Below are 20,364 nucleotides of genomic sequence, written 5' to 3' on the forward strand. Positions count from 1 at the left end.
TTCAGAGGATTGCTACTGCTGAAGGTCAGCTTGCTGGTCCACCGGTCCTTATGGTCGTTATCTGTTCCTCAACCTTCTGAAGACGTTGCAGCTAGTCCTTGGACTTCGGTCCTGGACTCTTCTGTTGATTGTTCACGATCTCAATCGGTGGATGTTCGCACTTCCAAAGGGCACATCCCAGTTCCTGATTGTCCTACCAGCTGACCTGCCGACCTAGCAGCGCAACAGAGCTCACCGAACTTCAGCACGCAGCCGCGCAACTTCGGTCTCCAGCTCGCCCAACGATTTCCTGCACCTGCGCAACAGCACTCCTACGCGCCAGCGTCCTCTTGCATTCCATCACGCTCCCGCGCACTTGCGCCATCGTTGTCCTACTCGCCAACGCTGCATGCCAGCAGTCATCCGTGCGCGCCATTGTTGTCCTACGCACCAGTGCTCTCCTGCGCGACAACGATCTCTGCTCGCCAGCATTCTTCCGTGCGCTTGCCCTCTTCCCCACGCGCGCGACAGCAGTCTCCATCACGAGCGCTCCAGCAGTCTCCCGCGCGAGCGCGCCAGCAGTCTTGCGCGCCAGCGCTCTCCTACGAGCGAGTTTTTGCCCGCAGTCACCTGCCCAGGCACCCTCCCTTGCGTGACCAGTCGTGAGCTTCTGTGCATTCTAGGGAGACTGCACAAAACCCTACACAGTGCCTTACTGCGCGCCAGTACTCTCCTGCGCTCTCAGATCCAGCACTCTCCTGCTCACTTGCCCTCTCAGATTCAACGCTTGCCAATGCTCCAGCATTTGCCTGTTCGCCAGCGCTCTCCTGCTCAGTTGCGCTCTCAGATCCAATGCGCCAGCTCTTGTCAAAGAGCCAGCGCTCACCTGCGTACCAGCGCTCACCTGCGTACCAGCGCTCACAGATCCAATGCTCGCCAATGCGCCAGCTCTTGCCAAAGAGCCAGCGCTCACCTGCGCACCAGCGCTAACCTGCTCTCCAGCGCTCCTCTCCTCATTCACCGAAAACTGCGCTTCAGCAGAAACTGAGCACCAGCATCATCCTGTGTACTATCGCTCCAGTACTCTCCTGCACACCTGCGCAATAGGCAAAAAGAATGAAAACTTTTTGACAGGTTACCATTGCTCCATTCCTCTCCCCACAAACCTATAACAGCATGGCCGCCGGGAAAAGAGGGAAGAGGCTTCACAGAAGAGTTCAAGATCCTGAAGATTCTATCTTCCAAGGGGAATCAAACTCATCTACCATTGGTCGAGACTCCTCTCAGGGAACCCTTGGTCGAGACTCCTCTCAGGGAACCCTTGGTCTCTTTCTCTACAGGAGTTTTTCTTGACGGTACCACATTCAGCAAACAAGGAATCATCAGCCGACTAATCGCTAGATCACTGTTTGCTGATCTCTAGCTCACCGATCACCAGATCGCCAATTGCTAACAATCTCCGATTGCTAGCGTGCTGATCGCCGATTGCTAGTCAATAACCAGTCATCAGCTTGCTGATCACTAGATCGCCGATGGGCAGCTCATCTTTCTTTGATCATCAACCTCAGCTCGCTGATTTCTGACCAGCTAATTGTCAGCTTGCTGATCTCTGACCAGCCAATCGTCAGCTTGCTGATCTTTAGATCACCGGTCCGCGATCGATCGCTGATCATCATTGGCTCACCATCACCAACTGACTATCATTAAACCATTCTGCTGTCTCTCAGGGCTCTCCAAGCAGATTACCAACTCATTAATCGCCAACCTTCCTTGGCTGACTGACCAGACAGCCTTCATCTGCCTGTCAGTTACCATCTTCGGTTCACAGATCGCTGATTCACCGATCATCGACAATTTGCTGTTCAGCAACAGTTTGTGACTCGGACTTACTAGTCAACCTCTGCCCGTGGTTCCCTAGATCAGATGGCATACAACACACTTCTCGCTACTGGTCGTTCACCATCACACCAATCCACTAAAGTGATCGGAAAACGATCGACAACCCTCATCAGCGGCTTGTCAACTGGTGACTACTTGCGAGCACTCTCCAACTGCACGGTAACCACGATACCCAGCCGTTAACCGTTGATTAACATTCGCCAGAATGATGCTGGTCTAAGGAATAGCATCAATCCCATCAGGGCGCATGGTAGGGTTAAGCATTGCCGTACTTCTATCAGTTGAAGTACAGTGATGCCTCAGGATACGGTTTCGTATCCTGATTTTTTCGTATCCTGAGTCGCGTTTTACATGTAAATAGCCTAATCCGTTCCAAGCCTTAGAAAAAGTCACCTTTTCTTTCATAAACACGCTAAACTGTAGTAATAAACATGCAATGCACCCATTTCTATCATTCAATAACTAACCCAACCGTTAAAAACAGACTAATCCATTCCAGAAACCACCATGAGATTATTCAATAATGTAGTTATAGCCTAGTTATCCCCTCCAAGCCCTAAGAAAACGGTCCATTTTCTTTACTACTGTATAAAAGTTACGGTACTGTATGTAAAGCATTTGGATCAGTGAAGGTGTATTGTTACCTGTACACCTAAATTAAGGGTTGATACCTTGAAAAAAAAGGTACTGTACTCTCGGCGACGAGTTGGGATCTCGTAAGCTTTTCGTATCCTGAAATTTTTTTCGTATACTGTGGCATAAAAATCTTTGTATCGCTTTTCGTATCCTGAATTTTTCGTAAGCAGAAACTTTCGTATCCAGAGGTATCACTGTAGTTCTCTCCCAAGGAAGAATCCTTACACAGGGTATCGCGTCCCATCCTTTACGCCACGAGTCAAGACCCCAGCGTCAACAATCTCCCATGCGAAAGGATCTGCAAGGAACTGTCCCTTTGGGTTGATGTCCACACCATGTTGGAGTTCAGACAAGGGCTAAGACCTCAGGTCTTCATTTGCACGCTGGACCTAAAGGACGCATACTTCCAGGCCCAAACCATCCATCTTCTAGGAAGGATTAAAGATTCAGTCTAGACAAACAAGAAACACCAGTTCAGGGCACTGTGCTTCGGCCTTTCCACTACACCCATCCTGGTCTCACAGGATCGGCTTCTGTCTCCTCCGTTTCTGGACGACTGACTGACCTTAGCAGACTCAGTGGCAACTTTGCATTAGCACCGGAACTTCTGAAGTCTTTTTACCAAGATCTGGTGATCAAGGTAAACCTGTGGAAGTCTTCCCTACTTCCCTCTCAGAAGACTGGTGTATCTGGGAATGATTCTAGACACCAATCTCCACAAAACCTTCTCATCAAAGACAGGCGTAGAAAAGTCACAAGACCCTTTCTCAAAACGAGAAGAACTCCCTGCCCAGAGTGACTTGAGTGCGATTGGAATCAGGCCTTCGACTCCCCAGACATTCTGACCCCTATGGCACCAGAAGTTTGGACGAACCTCAAGAGATGGGTGTCAGTCGAGAATCTACGGAGTGGTATAACCTTCTCATCCTTCCCCACCCCTTGGACTTGATGCTGTGCTTAGACATATCAAAAGAAGGGAGGAGGGACCATAGTACCTTCTCTTAAATCTCTTTAAGAGATGAAGGCTAACTTTCCGGTACTTCAATAGCCTCATCAGTTCCTAACGGGCCACTCAGCTCAGTGATGTGATAAGTGACAACACCACACACCACATAAGGGCTCATATCAACAAGAAAGAAGGAACTTGCTCGCAGCCTCCTCCTATCTAACAGCATAAATACTAAGATGGGCCAAAGTCCGTTCGGTACCACTATCAGCCCGCTTCATTCCAGACTAGAGGAATGTGCTCGCCGACAATCTGTGCACAGCATCGCAGATAAGGTGTACCAAATGGTCTTTGGATCACCTAATAGCCGACAAAGTCCCAACTTTACGGGGTTCTCCAACTAGGGATCTGTTCGCAACGCCCCTGAACCTCAGGCTTCCGCTGCTCCCCAGTCCTAGACCCCAAGGCTCTCTGGCAAGAAGCATGCCAACAACGGTGGATACAACAACGACGTTTATGTTTCGTCCCTGTTTTGTCTGGAGAAGGGTACTCGAGAAAGCTAGAACATTGGTCAGCCTCTCAAGGGCTCTCATAGCTCCGCTGTGGCATTACGCAGAACGGTTTCCAAACCTTCTGCAGCTCCTGATAGAGCCTCCAAGAGAACCCTCTCCATGTCACAGACAACCACACTTTGACATCTACCACAAGCTATAGCTTTGCTATGATTGTACACTTGGAGACTACCCAGTACCCCCTCTCTCACAGAGGCTTTTCACAATAAGTTGCGAAGAGGTTGTCTAGATATCTGAGGAATTCCTCAGCATCAGTCTACCAGGCAAAGTATAACATCTTCTGTGGTTGGTGTCATGGGAAAGCGTATCTCTCCACTTAATACCTCTATTCCAGCAGTAGTGGAATCCTCGAGTATATGCAAGAGTAAAAGTCCCCCCTTTTCAGTTTTAACAGGTAAAGACGATCACTCAACCTTGAGCCTTTACCTTCAAACTGAAAGGAAGGGACATCCCCTCATCGCTAGATCTTTCCTAACTCATGCGGACTTACAATTTGCCTTTTCCCCGTTAAAATTGAGACCTCCCTCTTGGAACATGGTTCATGTTCTCCGGTCTCTAAGGAGACCTCCTTACGTTCCACCTCACCAGGCAACAGATTTTCACCTGGATTGGAAGACAGTGTTCCTACACACTTTGACAGCGGCCAAACGAGTCAAGGAACTTCATGGTCTCTCTTTCGACATCGCCCATTAATGAGAAGGGTGAAAGGCAACGTTCAGTTTCGTCCCCGAGTATGTTGCCAGACACATTCTACAGAGATGACGGATCCTTCACAAGTCTCCACTCGGTAACTGACGATCCAGATCATCTGTTACTGTACCTGGGGTAATGTATGAGGCTCTACCTCAAGAGAACGGCAACAGCCCACCTGGGTCCCTTCTCTTGTCATCAGCACTGGGAGAGACTAGAGGAGGATCACCGAAACATCATCTCTGCTGGATTCACATGGTCATCAATTACACCCTGAATCCAGATCCTCATCCAACATGTTGACTCATAATGTTAGGGGCATAGCTATGCCCCTGGCGTTTCTTAGCAGATTACTCTGTGATGCAGGTTTAACAAGCAAGGGTTTGAATGCTCCAGATGACTTTCACAACCTTTCTCCTGCAAGACGTGACCCACAGGAACTCGATACGATCTCTATCAGTCCTGTGGTGGCTGCACAACAGCTGGTTGTATACCTCAAGCTCCTTATTGGACAAGTAGCAGAAGGTTGGGGGCACTGTTACCCGGTTTTATTGCGTGAATGAAAAGATTTGACTGGCTCTTATTCTTTTCTTCATCCTCTCTTAAGGAAAGCAGCATCCTGGGTTCTCTGCATAAGCTGACCTCAAACCACTGCAGGTCAACCATGCTCCCTTGTGTACTTAGTATTAAGCTAATACTGTTGCGTCCCCATACCCTGGTGAGGTGGTATTGGGAAAGTCTTGGTTACAACAGTTCTTCCTACAAAAAGACACTGAATAACTTTACCTAGACAGTCACACTTCTAAATATCTCAACATAAAGCTTGCGTAGGCCGCGGACCATGTGTAGCAAGGTTTTAGCGAGGCACAAGGACTCCTTATTTTGAGTTCTAACATACTCAGATAAGGAGCCCCCGGGTAAAGCCAAAAGCCAGATTGGCAGGGACGTCCCCCCCTCCCTAATGGGTGAGTCGCCCCTAATTAAATAGCTTAGGTTTGTATTCCAGTTACGGAACAAATGACAAATTCGTAGATAATTTGTATTTTTCCTAACTATACAAACCTTAGCTATGTATACAAACTTGCCTGCCAGCCCTATCCCCCTTGAAGTCCTACCTCAAAGCAAAGTGAGCTAAATCACCGGTGTGCTAACCTAGCAGTGTGGGTAGTTAATCCTCGCAAAATTTTAATGGCTTGTCATTGCAGCTTCGCAGAAAGTAATACCCCTAAATAAATAGCTAAGGTTTGTATCATTAGGAAATATACAAATTATCTACGAATTTGTCACATTTATTTCGTCTTTTTTTTTTTCTTATGTAAAGCGTGAAGTTTTCTCTCTACATCATTGTATTCTTTCAGGCATGCCCAGAGAATGATCTTCCCAGTCCTTTTCCACCAAGCAGTTTTGGAAGTGTTATCGAAAAGCAGCAGCAGTTGTTGGATTCGGCTTTATCTTCTGGGCAAAATTCGTTGGTCTCCCATAAAGCTGAGAAATCACCCACTACTTTTGAGAACCAGGTAAGTTTCAAATTGGTAATACAAAAGAAAATATATATCTATGCTACAGAATAGAATTGTATGCAGCAATCACTTCATAGTGCCAAGGAGCATGCAAATATGAACAAATTGCAGACCTGTCATGTTAGCTTAGGCTAGACTAGGTTACTTCACCCAAAAAGCGTAGCCTCCATAAAGGGGGTAAGTGCCGTCAGAGCATCTCACTCAGTGCACATTTGGCATTACTGTACTTTAGGAGGATCTTTACAGTTCCTGGAGGTTATTCAGCATCATTTCTCGAAGGGAGGTTTTTTCAACCAGTTGCAAAAAGGATATCTGGATACATCCAGGACTCTTCATCCGCCATCTACCAGGTGAAGTGGTCTATATTTTGTTGTTGGTGTTGTAGAAGGGGTATCACACCTTTTGAGGCCACTATCCCAGTGATAGCGGAATATGTCTCATACTTCAGGGAGGGAAAATTCTGCTTGATATCGACGGGAAAAGTCTTTCGCTCTCCCTTGAGCCTCTCTTTTAGATTGAAAGGTGTTATCATTTCCTCCTCAACGGAATTGTCCCTCTTCATACAAAGTTTCGTGCGCTCTATTATTATTATTATTATTATTATTATTATTATTGTTATTATTATTATTATTATTACTAGCCAAGGTACAACCCTAGTTGGAAAAGCAAGATTCTATTTCAAGTATTTGGCTCGCCTTAAAAAAGTCTGTGTGTTACGTGGTCTGTCATACAACTTTGCCCATTCAAGGGGATGGGGCCAGGTGACACTCGGCTTCATCCATGAATTTATTGCCAAGGCTCAAAATCAAACTGTAGTGGATCTTAGATTCAAGTTATTCAAGATTGAGAGTACGTTCTGTAACAGATGATCCAGGTCAGCTGTAATTATGCCCTGTCAGGGCACTGAGGTCTTATCTCAAAAGAAGCACAGGAATTTGCCACAGACTAACAGACTTTTCATCAGTACAAGGAGGGTCAAGAGGAAAATATCATATTATACTATCTCTGCCTGGATTAGGCAAGTGATAGAAAAGCCCTTGTTCCAGACTAATCCTTAGACTCGAAGACCCAGACCTCATGACGTCAGGCATAAACATGTCCCTGCCGTTCAAAAAGATCTTCTGTGTTGCAGATATTTCCTGCGGTTGTATGGAAGCAACAAACGACCTTCACAGCTCATTACCTGCAAGACGTAACTCACAAGAACCTGGACACTTTCTCCATAGGTCCTGTGGTTGCAAGAACCACCTCTCTCTTGTAGGACAAATAGCAGTTGGTTGAGGGCACATGTTACCCAGTATATAACTAGAATGAATGTGCAAGTGACTGGCCTTTTTGTCTTTCTTTCTCCCCTCTCTTGGGGTCGAGCAACCAAGGAACTCTGCAAGCTGACCTCTTCTAACTGCAGGTGTGTACCATCATCCCATGTGTAATCTATATGTTTATATTTATGTCTGATCTCCCTACTAGAAGTGGAATCGGGCAATGTGTAGGTTAAGTGTGGTGTTGGCTCCAAATATAACCTTACCTGGTCAAGTCACAGTGCCGAGTTCTCACACATTCACTTGATTATCCGGGCCGGTGGCTCTCTCACTTATTGTGAGAGTTAGCGAGGTGTCAGGGTATCTCTATAAAGCACTGTACAAGCCAAAATAGTTTGTATTCGTGTCGAAACAAATGACAAATTTGTAAGTAATTTTTATTTTTCCTAACTACCTAAAAACCTTGAGCTCTTTACACATGCCTGACCTGCATTCACCTAACCCCTGGGAAAGTCCTGCTGCAATTAAAAAGTGATGTCGCTCAACCGGTGAGGATAGTGACTAGTCTACCTCCAACTAATTAGCAGTGGGTACTTAAACCTTACTAAAAAGTCTTTTGGCTAGTTTTCAGCATTCACCTAAATAATTTCCACTGTAAAGAGCACAAGGTTTGTATAATTAGGAAAAATTCAGATTACTTACAAATTTGTCATTTTTCCTGGCTATAGTAATCCCAAATGCCCATTGTTTTTTGATGAGGCACATTTGCAGTCACTCACAAGGATGCCATATATTTAGCTCTGAAAAGTTTCCTGCAAGCTGATTGGGTGCAAGTATTTTGTTCAATTACTATGGCATCATTGATTTCAAATGATTACCAAGTGATGTGAATTGAAATTTATTTACCAGCGTAATGAAATATAATGTGTAGACCAGGAGGAAGATCTAGGTATTATCAGCAAGGATTTAAAGTTCACCAAACAGAGTATAAAAGCTGAAAAGAAAGCACAGAAACTAATAGTCTACATAAAGAGACAATTCAAATACAGAAACAAAGACACTGTACTACAGCTGTACACATCACTAGTAAGACCCTACCTAGAATACGGAGTTTAATTCTGGGCTCCAAGTATTCAGAACGATATAGATAGACTGGAAGCAGTACAAACTAGGGTCACTGAACTAGTTCCAACACTAAGGCAATTTGGATATAGATGGAGGATGGAACATTTGAACTTTTTTGATCTGCAAGCTCAACGACTAAGCGGACAGTTGATAGAGGCATTCAAAATTCTTAAAGAAATAACAAATGTAGATTACAACAGTTTATTCACTCTTAGCAAAAATCAGTCCAGAGGTAACGGATGCAACACCCCTCAATGTGTGGCAATTTCTTTACATACAAAATAGCAAGTACTTAGAATAGACTTTCAGCGAATGTAGTAAACAGTAACACGGTAAACTAGTTCAAGAATAATTTAGACAAGATCATAAGAACTCTAAATAAATGCTTAAGCTAAATCTCTCTACCAAAGAGCAAATAGAGTCTCCGCGGATGGACTAAAAAGACTTTGAGACATCCAAAATCCTTGTAACTCCTTTTAACTCACTCACTCTTTTGTACCCATACAGTACATCTACATTACGCAAAATACACACTGCGTCCAGTACATAGTGTACATGTGTGAAAATGTTCTTTACATTGTACATATGATTATAAACTGTTGTAGAAACAAAATTAAAACAATATTAGGCAGTGTTTACTGTGTTAATCATCAGCTCGGGCACCTGCTTGTGGCGACGGGCAGTGACTTTTTAGGTTAGGAGCTAGCCCACCCTCGTGTAACATTTATTCGCGAATTTTTGCTTATCGTGGTTGTCTCTTTTACCTAACTATTGCAATAATTGAGGTTTGTATGTATGTATTACCTCGGCCATATTTTTGCCTTATTACCATAAATTACAATAGCGTTAACTATGGCAAATAAGCAGATTATTAATGGTAGAGCAAAGAATTGCAAGATTAGTAGCGATAGTAGTATTAGTGTAAAGATATGGCAAGCCATTTCAATGGAAATAAAAGTAGCCATTACCAAGAAATAAGATAGCAGTGAGTAGATGACAAATATTGCTCCTCCATATCAATATATGTAAATTGTTCAACAATTAACGTGATTTATAAGACAGAGTTATCCAATGACGGCGAATTATAGAAGATGTTGGCTAACTCGTGTCCCTTCATCTTATCTCTGGCACCACAAGAAAATAGTTATAAATGTAAGTTACAGTATTTCATTATTTTGAGATATAGATATAGATATAAATATATATTTGTTCCAACACAAAGTACTTACCTCGAACTACTTTCTTAGGAGTATCTGGTATCTCCTCCCATCCAACCAGAATTTTGTGTAGTTTACCCCACTCCCGTTTCCTATGCGGGGCATTCTCTGGCGGAGTGATACGCGCCCAGAGACGACCCGGGGTCAGAGAGCATGCTTGCTCAGGTCTCGCTCTCCAGTAAGTTTTTGGTCGCATCGGCGTTAACACCCTGACGCTCTCTCTTAACCCAGTGCGACCCTTTGTGTCTCACACGGTCCCCACGTGGTCCCTTTGTGTGCTTCCCTATCCTTTCCCTCTGTGATCCTGTGTCTCTCTGTGTATTACTAGTGCGTTATGGAGCACCCCCGTCGTTGCCCTGGGCTTGTGGCTGGCAAATCGTGTGGCGCTTTCCTCTCTAAGCCCGAAGTTGACCCGCACTCCTTGTGTTCGTCGTGTAGGGGCAGTGTGTGTTCCCCTACAGCCACGTGTCGGGAGTGAGAGTCCTGGAATGAAGTTCAGTGGGTGCGATACGGCACTAAGAAGAAGAAGGCCTCTCGACGGTCCCCTAGGAAGTCCAGCTTCTCTTCGCCCCTCGCTTCGCCCGGCGTCCCATCGGACAGTCTCTCTCTGCCGTCTTCCCCTACCCAGGGTAGGGGTCGAGGTAAGTCTGTTGCGGGGAAGCGGCCTGTGGCCCTTCCCCAGGAGTCTGATTTACCTGACAGTGGGATTGTGTCTTCGGTCCAGGCAAGTGGGGGTTCTAAAGGGGGGTGTGTATCCGGGGGACGGAGCCCTGGTGAAAGCAGGTCCCGTCTCGTCGGACGATCCGATGTGGGGTGAAACGGCAGCAGTCTCTTCTCCCGCCTCTTGGGCAGGTTTTTCAGGTGCGTCAGCAGCCGAGGGTGCCGCCGAGAAGGATGACTCGCCGCCATCAGACACCCTCGTGTGGGCGCCTCCGAAGACGCCCTTCAGATCGCCCCTGAGGATGGAAGAGGAGTTTGAGACCTGGTTCCCCAGCGAGGAGCTCCCCCGCTCCCCTCCAACGCCTTCAGCTACGTTCCCGGCGGACTTCATGGAGCCTTCGTCGCCGGCCGAACCCCATGCAGAACCACCAGCAACGCGGCAAGATTCAGGCCCTCCAACGAGGTGCTACAGGTCTTCGGGCTCCTCGGTCGAGGTCTACTCCTACTCGTCGGAAGATGGAGCCCCGAGAGACCATAGGAGACGGCGAGATAGGTCCCGCAGGAGACGATCTCGCTCGCGCTCCCATTCAAGATCCCGCCACGTGAGTAGACGTTCCAGATCCCCCAGGAGGAAGTTCAGGTGAAGTCTTTTGCCGGAGGAGGAATGGGTGCGAGTCTCCATTCCCCGTAGCCAACTCCTGGGGGTTGCAGCAGTCGCGGGCACCTCGGGATGGCGCCCCAGGCCCCGCTCACCGGTAGGTTTTGTCGATGAAAGGAAGTATGACCGACGGAGGGACTCGTCTCATCAGGCCCCAAGGGACAGGCATAAGTCCGCGAAGGTTCCGACTCTACCCGCCCAGCGGGGAGAGTCGCTCCTTCGGTCTGGCAGCCGCGTCCCGGCCTCAAGATCTTTGATGAGTCGTCCAGAACAGGAGAAACACCTTTCCTCGACGGGCAAGCCCGCAGATCCATGGTCCGCCGGAAGAAGAGATAGATCCAGGACAGAGGCCTCCGTTCCAGCGGCGATGCCCGTCCTACTGCCTGAAGCGAGGGGACTGGACCACTCCAGGAGGATGCCTCCTCCTCGTGCAGCTCCCCCCGTCGGAGGTCTTTCGTCACGAGAATTGGGACGCCCAACGGAGAAGGTAAAAGACAGGGAAGAAGGTTCGCCAGCGGAGGTTTCCGCATACAGGAGGGTGATAGGCCTCATCCGACGGCACCATAGGCTGGACGAACCGGAGCCCTCTACTGACGAGGTCTGGCTCTCGAGCCTCAACAGGTTGGTGGATGCTCCTGTACAACAGAGGCCCTCGCTAACCCTCCCTTTAGCAAGAGATGTGAAGCTGGGATTGGCTCACGTTAGCAAGGTCGTGGCCAACCATGCGGAAGCCCCCAAGAACCAGAGCGCATCTAGACTTCTCCAGGGCCTGAAGACGCAGTCCCGGTTCTACCTCCCAGAAGGACACCGCGCGGGGGCCTGCGCAATGGAACCAGCAGTCGCCATCTTGGGACAGGGTGCAGCAGAGACTGCCATGATGGAGGAGCTGTCCAGGGACTTGATTCACGTGTTATCGTGGCTGGATTGGTGGGTAGGGTTCCAGTCCTCGCATGACCTCGCAATCCCGGAAAATCAGGCCTTGCCGAAGGAGCTGATTAGCTCGGGAGGTAAGGCCCTGAAGTTCCTTTCCCATCAGTCTATAACACAAACCGCCAACGGGATACTGAGGAAAAGGGACACACACAGTGCTCAGCAGGCTTGTAAGGAGGCTCCCTGACAGGGAAGCGAGGTCCCTGAGGAGCCTTCCACTGTGGGATGAGTCAGTTTTCCCCCTCAAGGAAGTGGAAGAGACGGTGGAGAGGGTGAGGAAACTAAAGGATGTGGGGGAACCCAGGCCCCCTCCAGCAAGAAGACCCACCCATAGAAGAGATCCTTCTGACGTCCCTCTCCCTCCTCGCGCCTCACCTAACCAGCCCAGGAGAGACGCCCCTACTGGCAGCAACCTTCGCAGCCCTCCCGTAGAGGAACGTCGGCTGTGCAGTCAGCATTCAGGCCCTCCTATTCAGCCGCCAGAAGAGGTCGTTCGGGCCGCGCTTCTCGAAGGAGATAGGGAGAGAGGCCCCTACTCTTGCCGAAGCCTCAGGTGGGGGGATGCCTCAAACGCGAAGCTCCTGCAGTTCTGCAACGTCCTGGGTATCACCATCAACCTGGAGAAGTCCTAATTGATACCCTCCACCAGGATGACCTACCTCGGGATGGTCCTGGACTCCCGGTTGGCGAGAGCATTCCCTTCTGCGGAGAGACTGGACAACCTGAGCCAGATCCTACGGCCCTTCCTGTCGTGTCAGCCCAGGAGAGCCAAGGACTGGCAGAGACTGATAGGTCACCTCGTGTCATTGGAGAAGCTAGTCCCACAGGGGAGACTCAAACTCAGGGGAGTACAGTGGAACCTGAAGGAGGCCTGGAATCAGAGAGACTCTCCGCACAAGGTGGTCCCGATTTCCCCGGAATCGAAGGAGGTCCTCGAGTGGTGGCACGACACATCGAACACCCTCAAGGGGATGCCCTTCGCGGCCGATCCTCCAGAGATGCTCCTGTTCACGGACTCATCAAAGGAGGGTTGGGGTGCTCATCTCCTCGACAGCACAGCGAGAGGAAGATGGCGAGCCGAGGAGAAGAACCTGCACATCAATGTACTGGAAAGGATGGCAGTGCAAAGGGCATGCCTAGAGTTCGTCCATCGGCTCCGGGGAAACACCGTGGCACTGATGTGCGACAACGCCACGGTGGTGGCCTACATAAAGAAGCAAGGAGGACTAAAATCGAGGGAGTTGTGCAGCCTCACGGAGTTCCTGGAATGGGCCGAAAGGGAGCAGATCAAGATCTCGGCCAGGTTCATTCCCGGGAAGAGAAACGTCCTGGCCGACGGCCTCAGCAGAATGGGTCAAGTGGTGGGGTCCGAGTGGTCCTTGCACCCAGAAGTGGCCAAGACTCTGATTCAGAAGTGGGGCTCGCCAGTAATGGACCTCTTCGCCACGAGGCTGAACGCACAGCTCCCCGTGTTTTGTTCTCCTGTGCCAGATCCAGGAGCGGCGTTCGAGAACGCCTTCCAGCATCCTTGGGACAACCTCGACGTTTACGCCTTCCCTCCCTTCGGAATGCTCAGACAAGTCCTCAACTGGGTGAGGAGAGCGGACAACCTGTGGATGACTTTGGTAGCGGCCTGGTGACCGGAGAGAGAGTGGTTCGCAGATCTAAAGGAACTGGCGCGCCTTCCACCTTGGCCCCTTCCGGACAGAATAGACCTTCTCCGGCAGCCACACTTTCAAAGGTTTCACAAAAACCCTTGGTCCCTCTGCCTTCACGCGTGGAGGTTATCGAGCGTCTCCTGAGGAAAGAAAGGTATTCGGCAAAGACCGCAACGAGGATGTCGGGTTACCTGAGACGGTCGTCAGCCGCTGTGTACCAGGCTAAATGGGCGACCTTCACGAAGTGGTCGCAAAGAACATCAAGCCGTTGAAAGCCTCCATCCCGGAGATAGCTGACTTCTTAGTCTATCCCAGGGACGAGGTAAATATGTCCATCCCAGCCATTAAAGGAGTCCGAGCCGCCCTAGGACAAGTCTTCCTCCTGAAGGGCATCGACCTAGGTTCCTCCAGACACATCTCGATGCTCATCAAGAGCTTCGAGCAATCATGCCCCCTTCAAGCGGTTAGAGTGCCCCAGTGGGACGTGGCTAGGATCCTGAAGATGTTGTCAGAAATTCCCAAGTTTGAAGGCTTCTCAGTGCCGGCAATCCCGCGTTCAGACAACCCGAAGGACTTATGGCTGTGCCCTGTCAGAGCAGTACAGAAGTACTTGGAGAGGACAGCCAGGCTTAGACCCGAAATCAAGAGTCTGTTCGTTTCTTCAGGATTAGTGAAGAAACCAGTCTCCAAAAACACGATCTCCTGGCTACGGCAAGTGATCATGAGAGCCTACAGTAGTGCAGGGATTCCTATCCCGGGTAAGCCTAGACCCCACGACATCAGAGGTCTGAGTACTTCGTTGGCCTTTGAGAAGACTATGGTAGTCAGCCAAATCCTGCGGGCGGGTACATGGGCCAATCAGTCAACCTTCAAAGCTCACTACTTGAAGGAATGCTCGAGAAGGTCCTTGGACGGATTCTCTCTCGGTCCCATCATTTCAGCGCTTCAAAAGATTTAAAGGTGTAGCCCCAGGGTAACCACGGGCAGTAAGTCCAAGAGACACAGGTTCCTTCCTTACCCCCCCTATTCCCTTATTACCCTCCCTGAAATGACACTAAACCCTTAACTACCAGGGCATACATCGTCAGTGAATGGATACGTCTCCGTGGTGAGTTACTTAGACACTAAGATAGTTTTTTGGGTAGTTTTCCCTATTCCTCGTGTTTTCTCTTGGAGGGTCAGCCAAACCTAGCTTCCTATCTAGGTTCCCCCCTTTTCTCTCCTCATCATGGTCTCTGGGTCCTGTGGTACACTTCCACCTCCTAAGGTATAAGTCTCCTAAGAAAGTAATTTGAGGTAAGTACTTCGTGTTGGAACAAATCACAAATTTTAAGTAATTTGTATTTTTCCTAACAGTACTTACCTCAAACTACTTTCAGGTTATGGCCTGCCCATCCTACCCCAAGTGCCTTACAGGACTTAATAGAAAGCTATCTGACAAAACTTACTGGAGAGCAAGACCTGAGCAAGCATGCTCTCTGACCCCGGGTCGTCTCTGGGCGCGTATCACTCCGCCAGAGAATGCCCCGCATAGAAAACGGGAGTAGGGTAAACTACACAAAATTCTGGTCAGATGGGAGGAGATCCCAGATACTCCTAAGAAAGTAGTTAGAGGTAAGTACTGTTAGGAAAAATACAATTTTCAATATTTAACTTAGCCGGTGATTATATAGCTGCAACTCTGTTGCCCGACAGACAACTCTACGGTAAAAACTCGCCAGCGATCGCTACACAGGTTGCGGGTGTGCCCAACAGCGCCATCTGTCGTCCAGATACCCAGTACTCAATGTAAACAAAGACTCAATTTTCTCTCTGTCGAGCTATCGACAAGACGTACTTACTCGCTGTTGCTAAACTGGAGTTTTTTCACAACTAATTGGTAAAGTACTTTATTCTAGTTTTGAGCTTTCGCTATGCAGGTGTTTTATCTTCATCTTAAATCTTGAACTCGTTTTGGATAGATTTAATTATGGTGACAAAGAGAGTATGGACTTTCTTTCACTTTTAAATGGCCGACCCTTCCCTTAGACGGAAGTGTGTTTAGGCTTTTAGTAATTATATCACGTTATAGATTTTCCTCTATATATTTTATATCTCTCCGCCTTTATTAGGCCTCTTCGATTAACTTTCCATTTATTATAAACATATAAAAATAATGTTTTGTTTATATAGACCTTTCCTGAGAGTAGGCGGTCCTAACTTGGAAACCGAAGTTAATCAACGTTGAGCCCTTTATATCGTAATTAGCTTTTAAAGAACTAAGGATTTAAAACTTTTTAAATGTAATATTTTATGAAAGAATTTCTTTGATAGTCTTCGTACTGTTTTCAAAGATGAACTAACGTTTAGTTTATTTATGCTACGCAGTTGTTGACGTTCAGGACGTTCAACATGCGCTCTATCGTTACGATAGAGAGAGAGTGTATCACGGTTTCACTTTGCAGTAAGAGTAAATCGATTCTGACGTTTTGTTCATTCTTTCTTAGCTTAAATGTTTTAAATTATATTTTAAAGGAACTTTTTAATTGAAAAACCTTTCAGTTTTTTCCTTTAGTCAAATAACATGTTTTTTTGACGAAATATAATTGGGCTCTTCTCTTAGGTGCGAAATCAAGAGAGAAAGAGAGTGAGAGATAGAGACGGAGGGAGAGAGAGGAGAGAAAACGTTCCGTTCAAGCGGGTAACGTTGTTCTCGAGTTACTCTCGTCCCTAGTCGCTGTACGGGGAGGAAGGATAAAACGTTTTAGTTTTTTATTCTCGTCCCCAGGCTATGTGCGGTGAGAGATTGAAAACGTAGTTATATGAACTAGTGTTTAGTCTCTTTCCCAGCCACTGATTTTTTTTTTAATCTTAAAATATGTTTTCTGTTTTTTGCTGGTATTAATGAGCTTGCATTATACGACTGATTTCGCAATTACTACCTTTTAATGAAGGGTAGAATTGCGTGTTTCAGGTAGAAATCAGTAAAAGTTTCGATTTCAGTGAAATAAGTGCAAAACAGAAAATCGAAGTGATAAAGTGATATGCGCAAAGTGTTACAGTGTTGCTTCCGAGGGTTCGTCTGTTCGTGCCTGTCGTTCACCTAGTCCGGGACCTCTTACATGCTCCCAAGCCCAGGGGAGAAGTAATGTCAAACGACTTATGGGTTCGAGAGGCCTTGACCAACGAACAGACGTTTTCCCTCTATGGTATCGGGTGTATCTTACCAAGATCTCCCCTACCATAAGACGAGAGAGACGTTGTTTCTCCTCGTCATCCGAAGGCTTTTCGCATAAGAAACCTGTCGCAAGGTTTCGAAGCCCTTAAGCGAAAGTCAGTCCTTTCAGGACAGGTCCAGCGTCCTGGTTACAACCATTAGGACAGCTCTGACCCTATGCAGTCATCGGATAACTGCTCGCCGCCTAACAAAAGTAACACAGACTCCGAGAGTCTTTTTTTGTAGGCAAAGTGTTACGGTCACAGACGTTACCCTCGTCTCTTACCACAACCATTTCCGTTGATCCTTAATGGGTTGTATGGCAAGACATGCAGTATATGCTTGCCTCCCTTATGGAAGACTATTCTGCCGATTAGTCCGTTGAGTCTAGCCGTTTATCTCATCGATATCCTGGCTTTCAGCCAACCTAACGTTCCTTTGTGCTTACTGTTGACGTTGGCGTAGCTTAGTCACGTCAGTCAGGTTGTTTAGAACCACACTCGATGCGGTCTCGTGTGGTTTTTCAGCCGCATTTAGACGTTAGGCCACTTGCTGATGCTCCTGTTGACGTTCAAGACGTTCACTAACAATCGGAGTTGACTTGTTTTGACGTTGTGCGTCAACCTCCCCATTCTAGAGTTGTTTTGACTGCTCAGTCTAGGCAGTCAAAGCAGTCTCGAGTGGACGCTGTGCGTCCTCACGCACCTGTTGTGGTTGACAGTTCAGTTGTTGACAGTTCACAGACTGTCAAGCAGTTACATGACGTTGCTTTCTGGTCCGCTACTAATGCACCAGTGAGTGTGGACTCTGTTTGTAAAGCATTGCCACCACGGTAGGTCTCTCCCTTGCTTGAGACTCAGCTTTTATCGGACAAGGTTCCTGTAGATGAGGAAGTTGCTGTTCTCCCTCCTACTGATATTCCCTTGAGGACTCTGTCAGATGGAGAGGAGCCTAAAGCTGCTTAGCCTCCTATGGACTTTAATTAAATCATGATGATTTTTTTAAGGATCTTTGTCCGGATCTTTTTGTAACTGCTGCTCCTCGTTCGCCTAAACGTCAGAGTTTACACTAGGCCTAGCTACTTCGAAGCCGTTGTTTTTAAGCTAGTGCTCTCTCGCTCTCCTAGAGAGCTTTACGTTGGCTAGGCGACTGGTTTTTCACCAGGAGGAGTTTGGGGGATACAGCCTTTGCTTTCTCTTCTTTTAAACTGGTTTATAGAGCGAGAGTCTGATATGACACGAGAGAAGTTCTCGGCTTGGGAGTTCATGCCTCTGCCCAGATAGACTTCTCAATTCTCGTAGACTCTCCCTGGCGCCTGGCCAGGAGACGCTCCAAGTTGTTTACAGGTCAACTTCACAGCTGTTTTCGAGCCTTTGAAGTTTTGCTGTACAATTATGTCACGCATAACAAGGCTTTCAGGGATGGTAAACGGTACCGCCTCAGTCGCTAACCCCGTCTGTTGCCACACCTGCTCCCGTAGACCCTAAATGGGCTTTGCTGCAAGACATGCAGTCCAAGCTTGCGTCCTTGATAGAGGACTTTAATGCGGAGAAGGTTGCTACCGAACCTTCTGGCCAACAACCTTCCAACCGGTCGGTTGTGCGCCCTGTTGACGCTGAGGTAACCTACTCGCGTCTGCCAGTTGAGGTGGTTCCTCCACCGATGCGACCCAGTGTGGGTTGCCAGCCGCACGTTGACGTTAAGCGACGCTCGGAGGTGGTTGTTGACGTTCAGGACGTTCAACAACCAGCAGAGGTGACTTGTTTTGACGCAGTGCGTCAACCTCAGCAACCCGGTAGGGTGTTGACTGCACAACCCAGACGGTCTAGACAGTCTCGGGTTGACGCTGTGCTTCCTCGCGCACCCATGGTTGTTGACAGTTCACAGACTGTGCAGCAGTTCCATGATATTGCGTCCGGCTCCGTCACGCATCCACCAGTGCGACCGGACTCAGCGAGCCAGACGTTGCCCACTCCGTTGCCGTTTCCTCATCAGTTTTCGGATGAGGAACCCTCTGATGAGGACGTTGCTGAACAACAAGACGATCAGCCCCCAGAATAGATCAAGCCCTGCTATCCATCCAGAAGATGCTGAAGAAGGAACGCTGCTCAGTCAGGCTGTGGATGAGTCTGGTAGGGACGCTGTCATCCGTGGAACAATTTGTGTCACTAGGAAGACTACACCTCCGTCCTCTTCAATACCATCTAGCTTTTCACTGGAAAAAGGACAAGACGTTAGAAGCGGTCTCGATCCCGGTTTCCGAAAAGAAAAAGTCTTGTCTGACTTGGTGGAAGGACAATATCAACCTAAGAGAGGGTCTTCCCCTGGCTGTTCAGACTCCCAACCACGTTCTCTTCTCGGACGCATCGGACGTGGGCTGGGGCGCGACACTAGACGGTCGGGAATGCTCAGGACTGTGGAACTCGAGTCAGAGGAGCATGCATATCAACTGCAAGGAGCTGTTGGCAGTACATCTGGCCTTGAAAAGCTTCAAGTCTCTCCTTCGAGGCAAAGTGGTGGAAGTTAACTCGGACATCACCACGGCCTTGGCGTACATCTCCAAACAAGGAGGTACCCACTCACTGACGTTGTACGAGATCACAAGGGACCTGCTCATCTGGTCAAAAGGTCAAGACATCTCCCTAGTAACGAGGTTCATCCAAGGCGACTTGAACGTCATAGCAGATTGTCTCAGTCGGAAAGGGCAATTAATTCCAACCGAATGGACCCTCCACAAGGATGTGTGCAAGAGACTTTGGGCCACTTGGGGTAAAACCATCCATAGATCTCTTTGCAACCTCGCTGACCAAGAGGCTTCCAATCTATTGCTCTCCAGTCCCGGACCCAGCAGCAATACATATAGATGCTTTCCTCCTAGATTGGTCACATCTGGATCTCTACACATTCCCACCGTTCAAGATTGTCAACAAGGTACTGCAGAAGTTCGCCTCTCACGAAGGGACAAGGTTGACGTTAATTGCTTCCCTCTGGCCCGCGAGAGAATGGTTCACCGAGATACTTCGATGGTTAGTAGACGTTCCCAGTAGTCTTCCTCTAAGGGTAGACCTTCTACGTCAGCCACACGTAAAGAAGGTACTCCAAAGCCTCCACGCTCTTCGTCTGACTGCCTTCAGACTATCGAAAGACTCTCGAGAGCTAGAGGCTTTTCGAAGGAAGCAGCCAGTGCGATTGCTAGAGCAAGGAGAGCTTCTTCCATTAGAGTCTACCAATCGAAGTGGGAAGTCTTCCGAGACTGGTGCAAGTCAGTTTCTGTATCCTCGACCAGTACCTCTGTAGCTCAAATAGCTGTTTTTCTCTTATACCTGAGAAAAGGACGATCCCTTTCAGCTCCCACTATCAAGGGCTACAGAAGCATGTTGGCATCGGTCTTCCGGCATAGAGGCTTAGATCTTTCC

The 20,364-nt window shown here is 48.1% G+C and overlaps 1 protein-coding gene across 3 annotated transcripts in view; it reads left to right on the forward strand.

Annotated features, from left to right (window-relative positions):
• LOC137654014 (uncharacterized) overlaps positions 1-20,364 on the forward strand; it is a 92,192-nt gene that overhangs the window by 21,575 nt on the left and 50,253 nt on the right. For 2 of the 3 annotated variants that reach the window (XM_068387656.1, XM_068387651.1), the window contains exon 2: positions 6,081-6,239. The exons of the other annotated variant lie outside the window; for it this stretch is intronic. In XM_068387656.1, coding sequence (XP_068243757.1) covers positions 6,081-6,239 — 159 coding nt within the window. The remainder of the gene's footprint in view (positions 1-6,080; positions 6,240-20,364) is intronic. 3 annotated transcript variants of the gene reach the window in all.

Source organism: Palaemon carinicauda, chromosome 1 (assembly GCF_036898095.1).
Source record: "Palaemon carinicauda isolate YSFRI2023 chromosome 1, ASM3689809v2, whole genome shotgun sequence".
NCBI classification, from domain to species: Eukaryota; Metazoa; Arthropoda; class Malacostraca; order Decapoda; family Palaemonidae; genus Palaemon; species Palaemon carinicauda.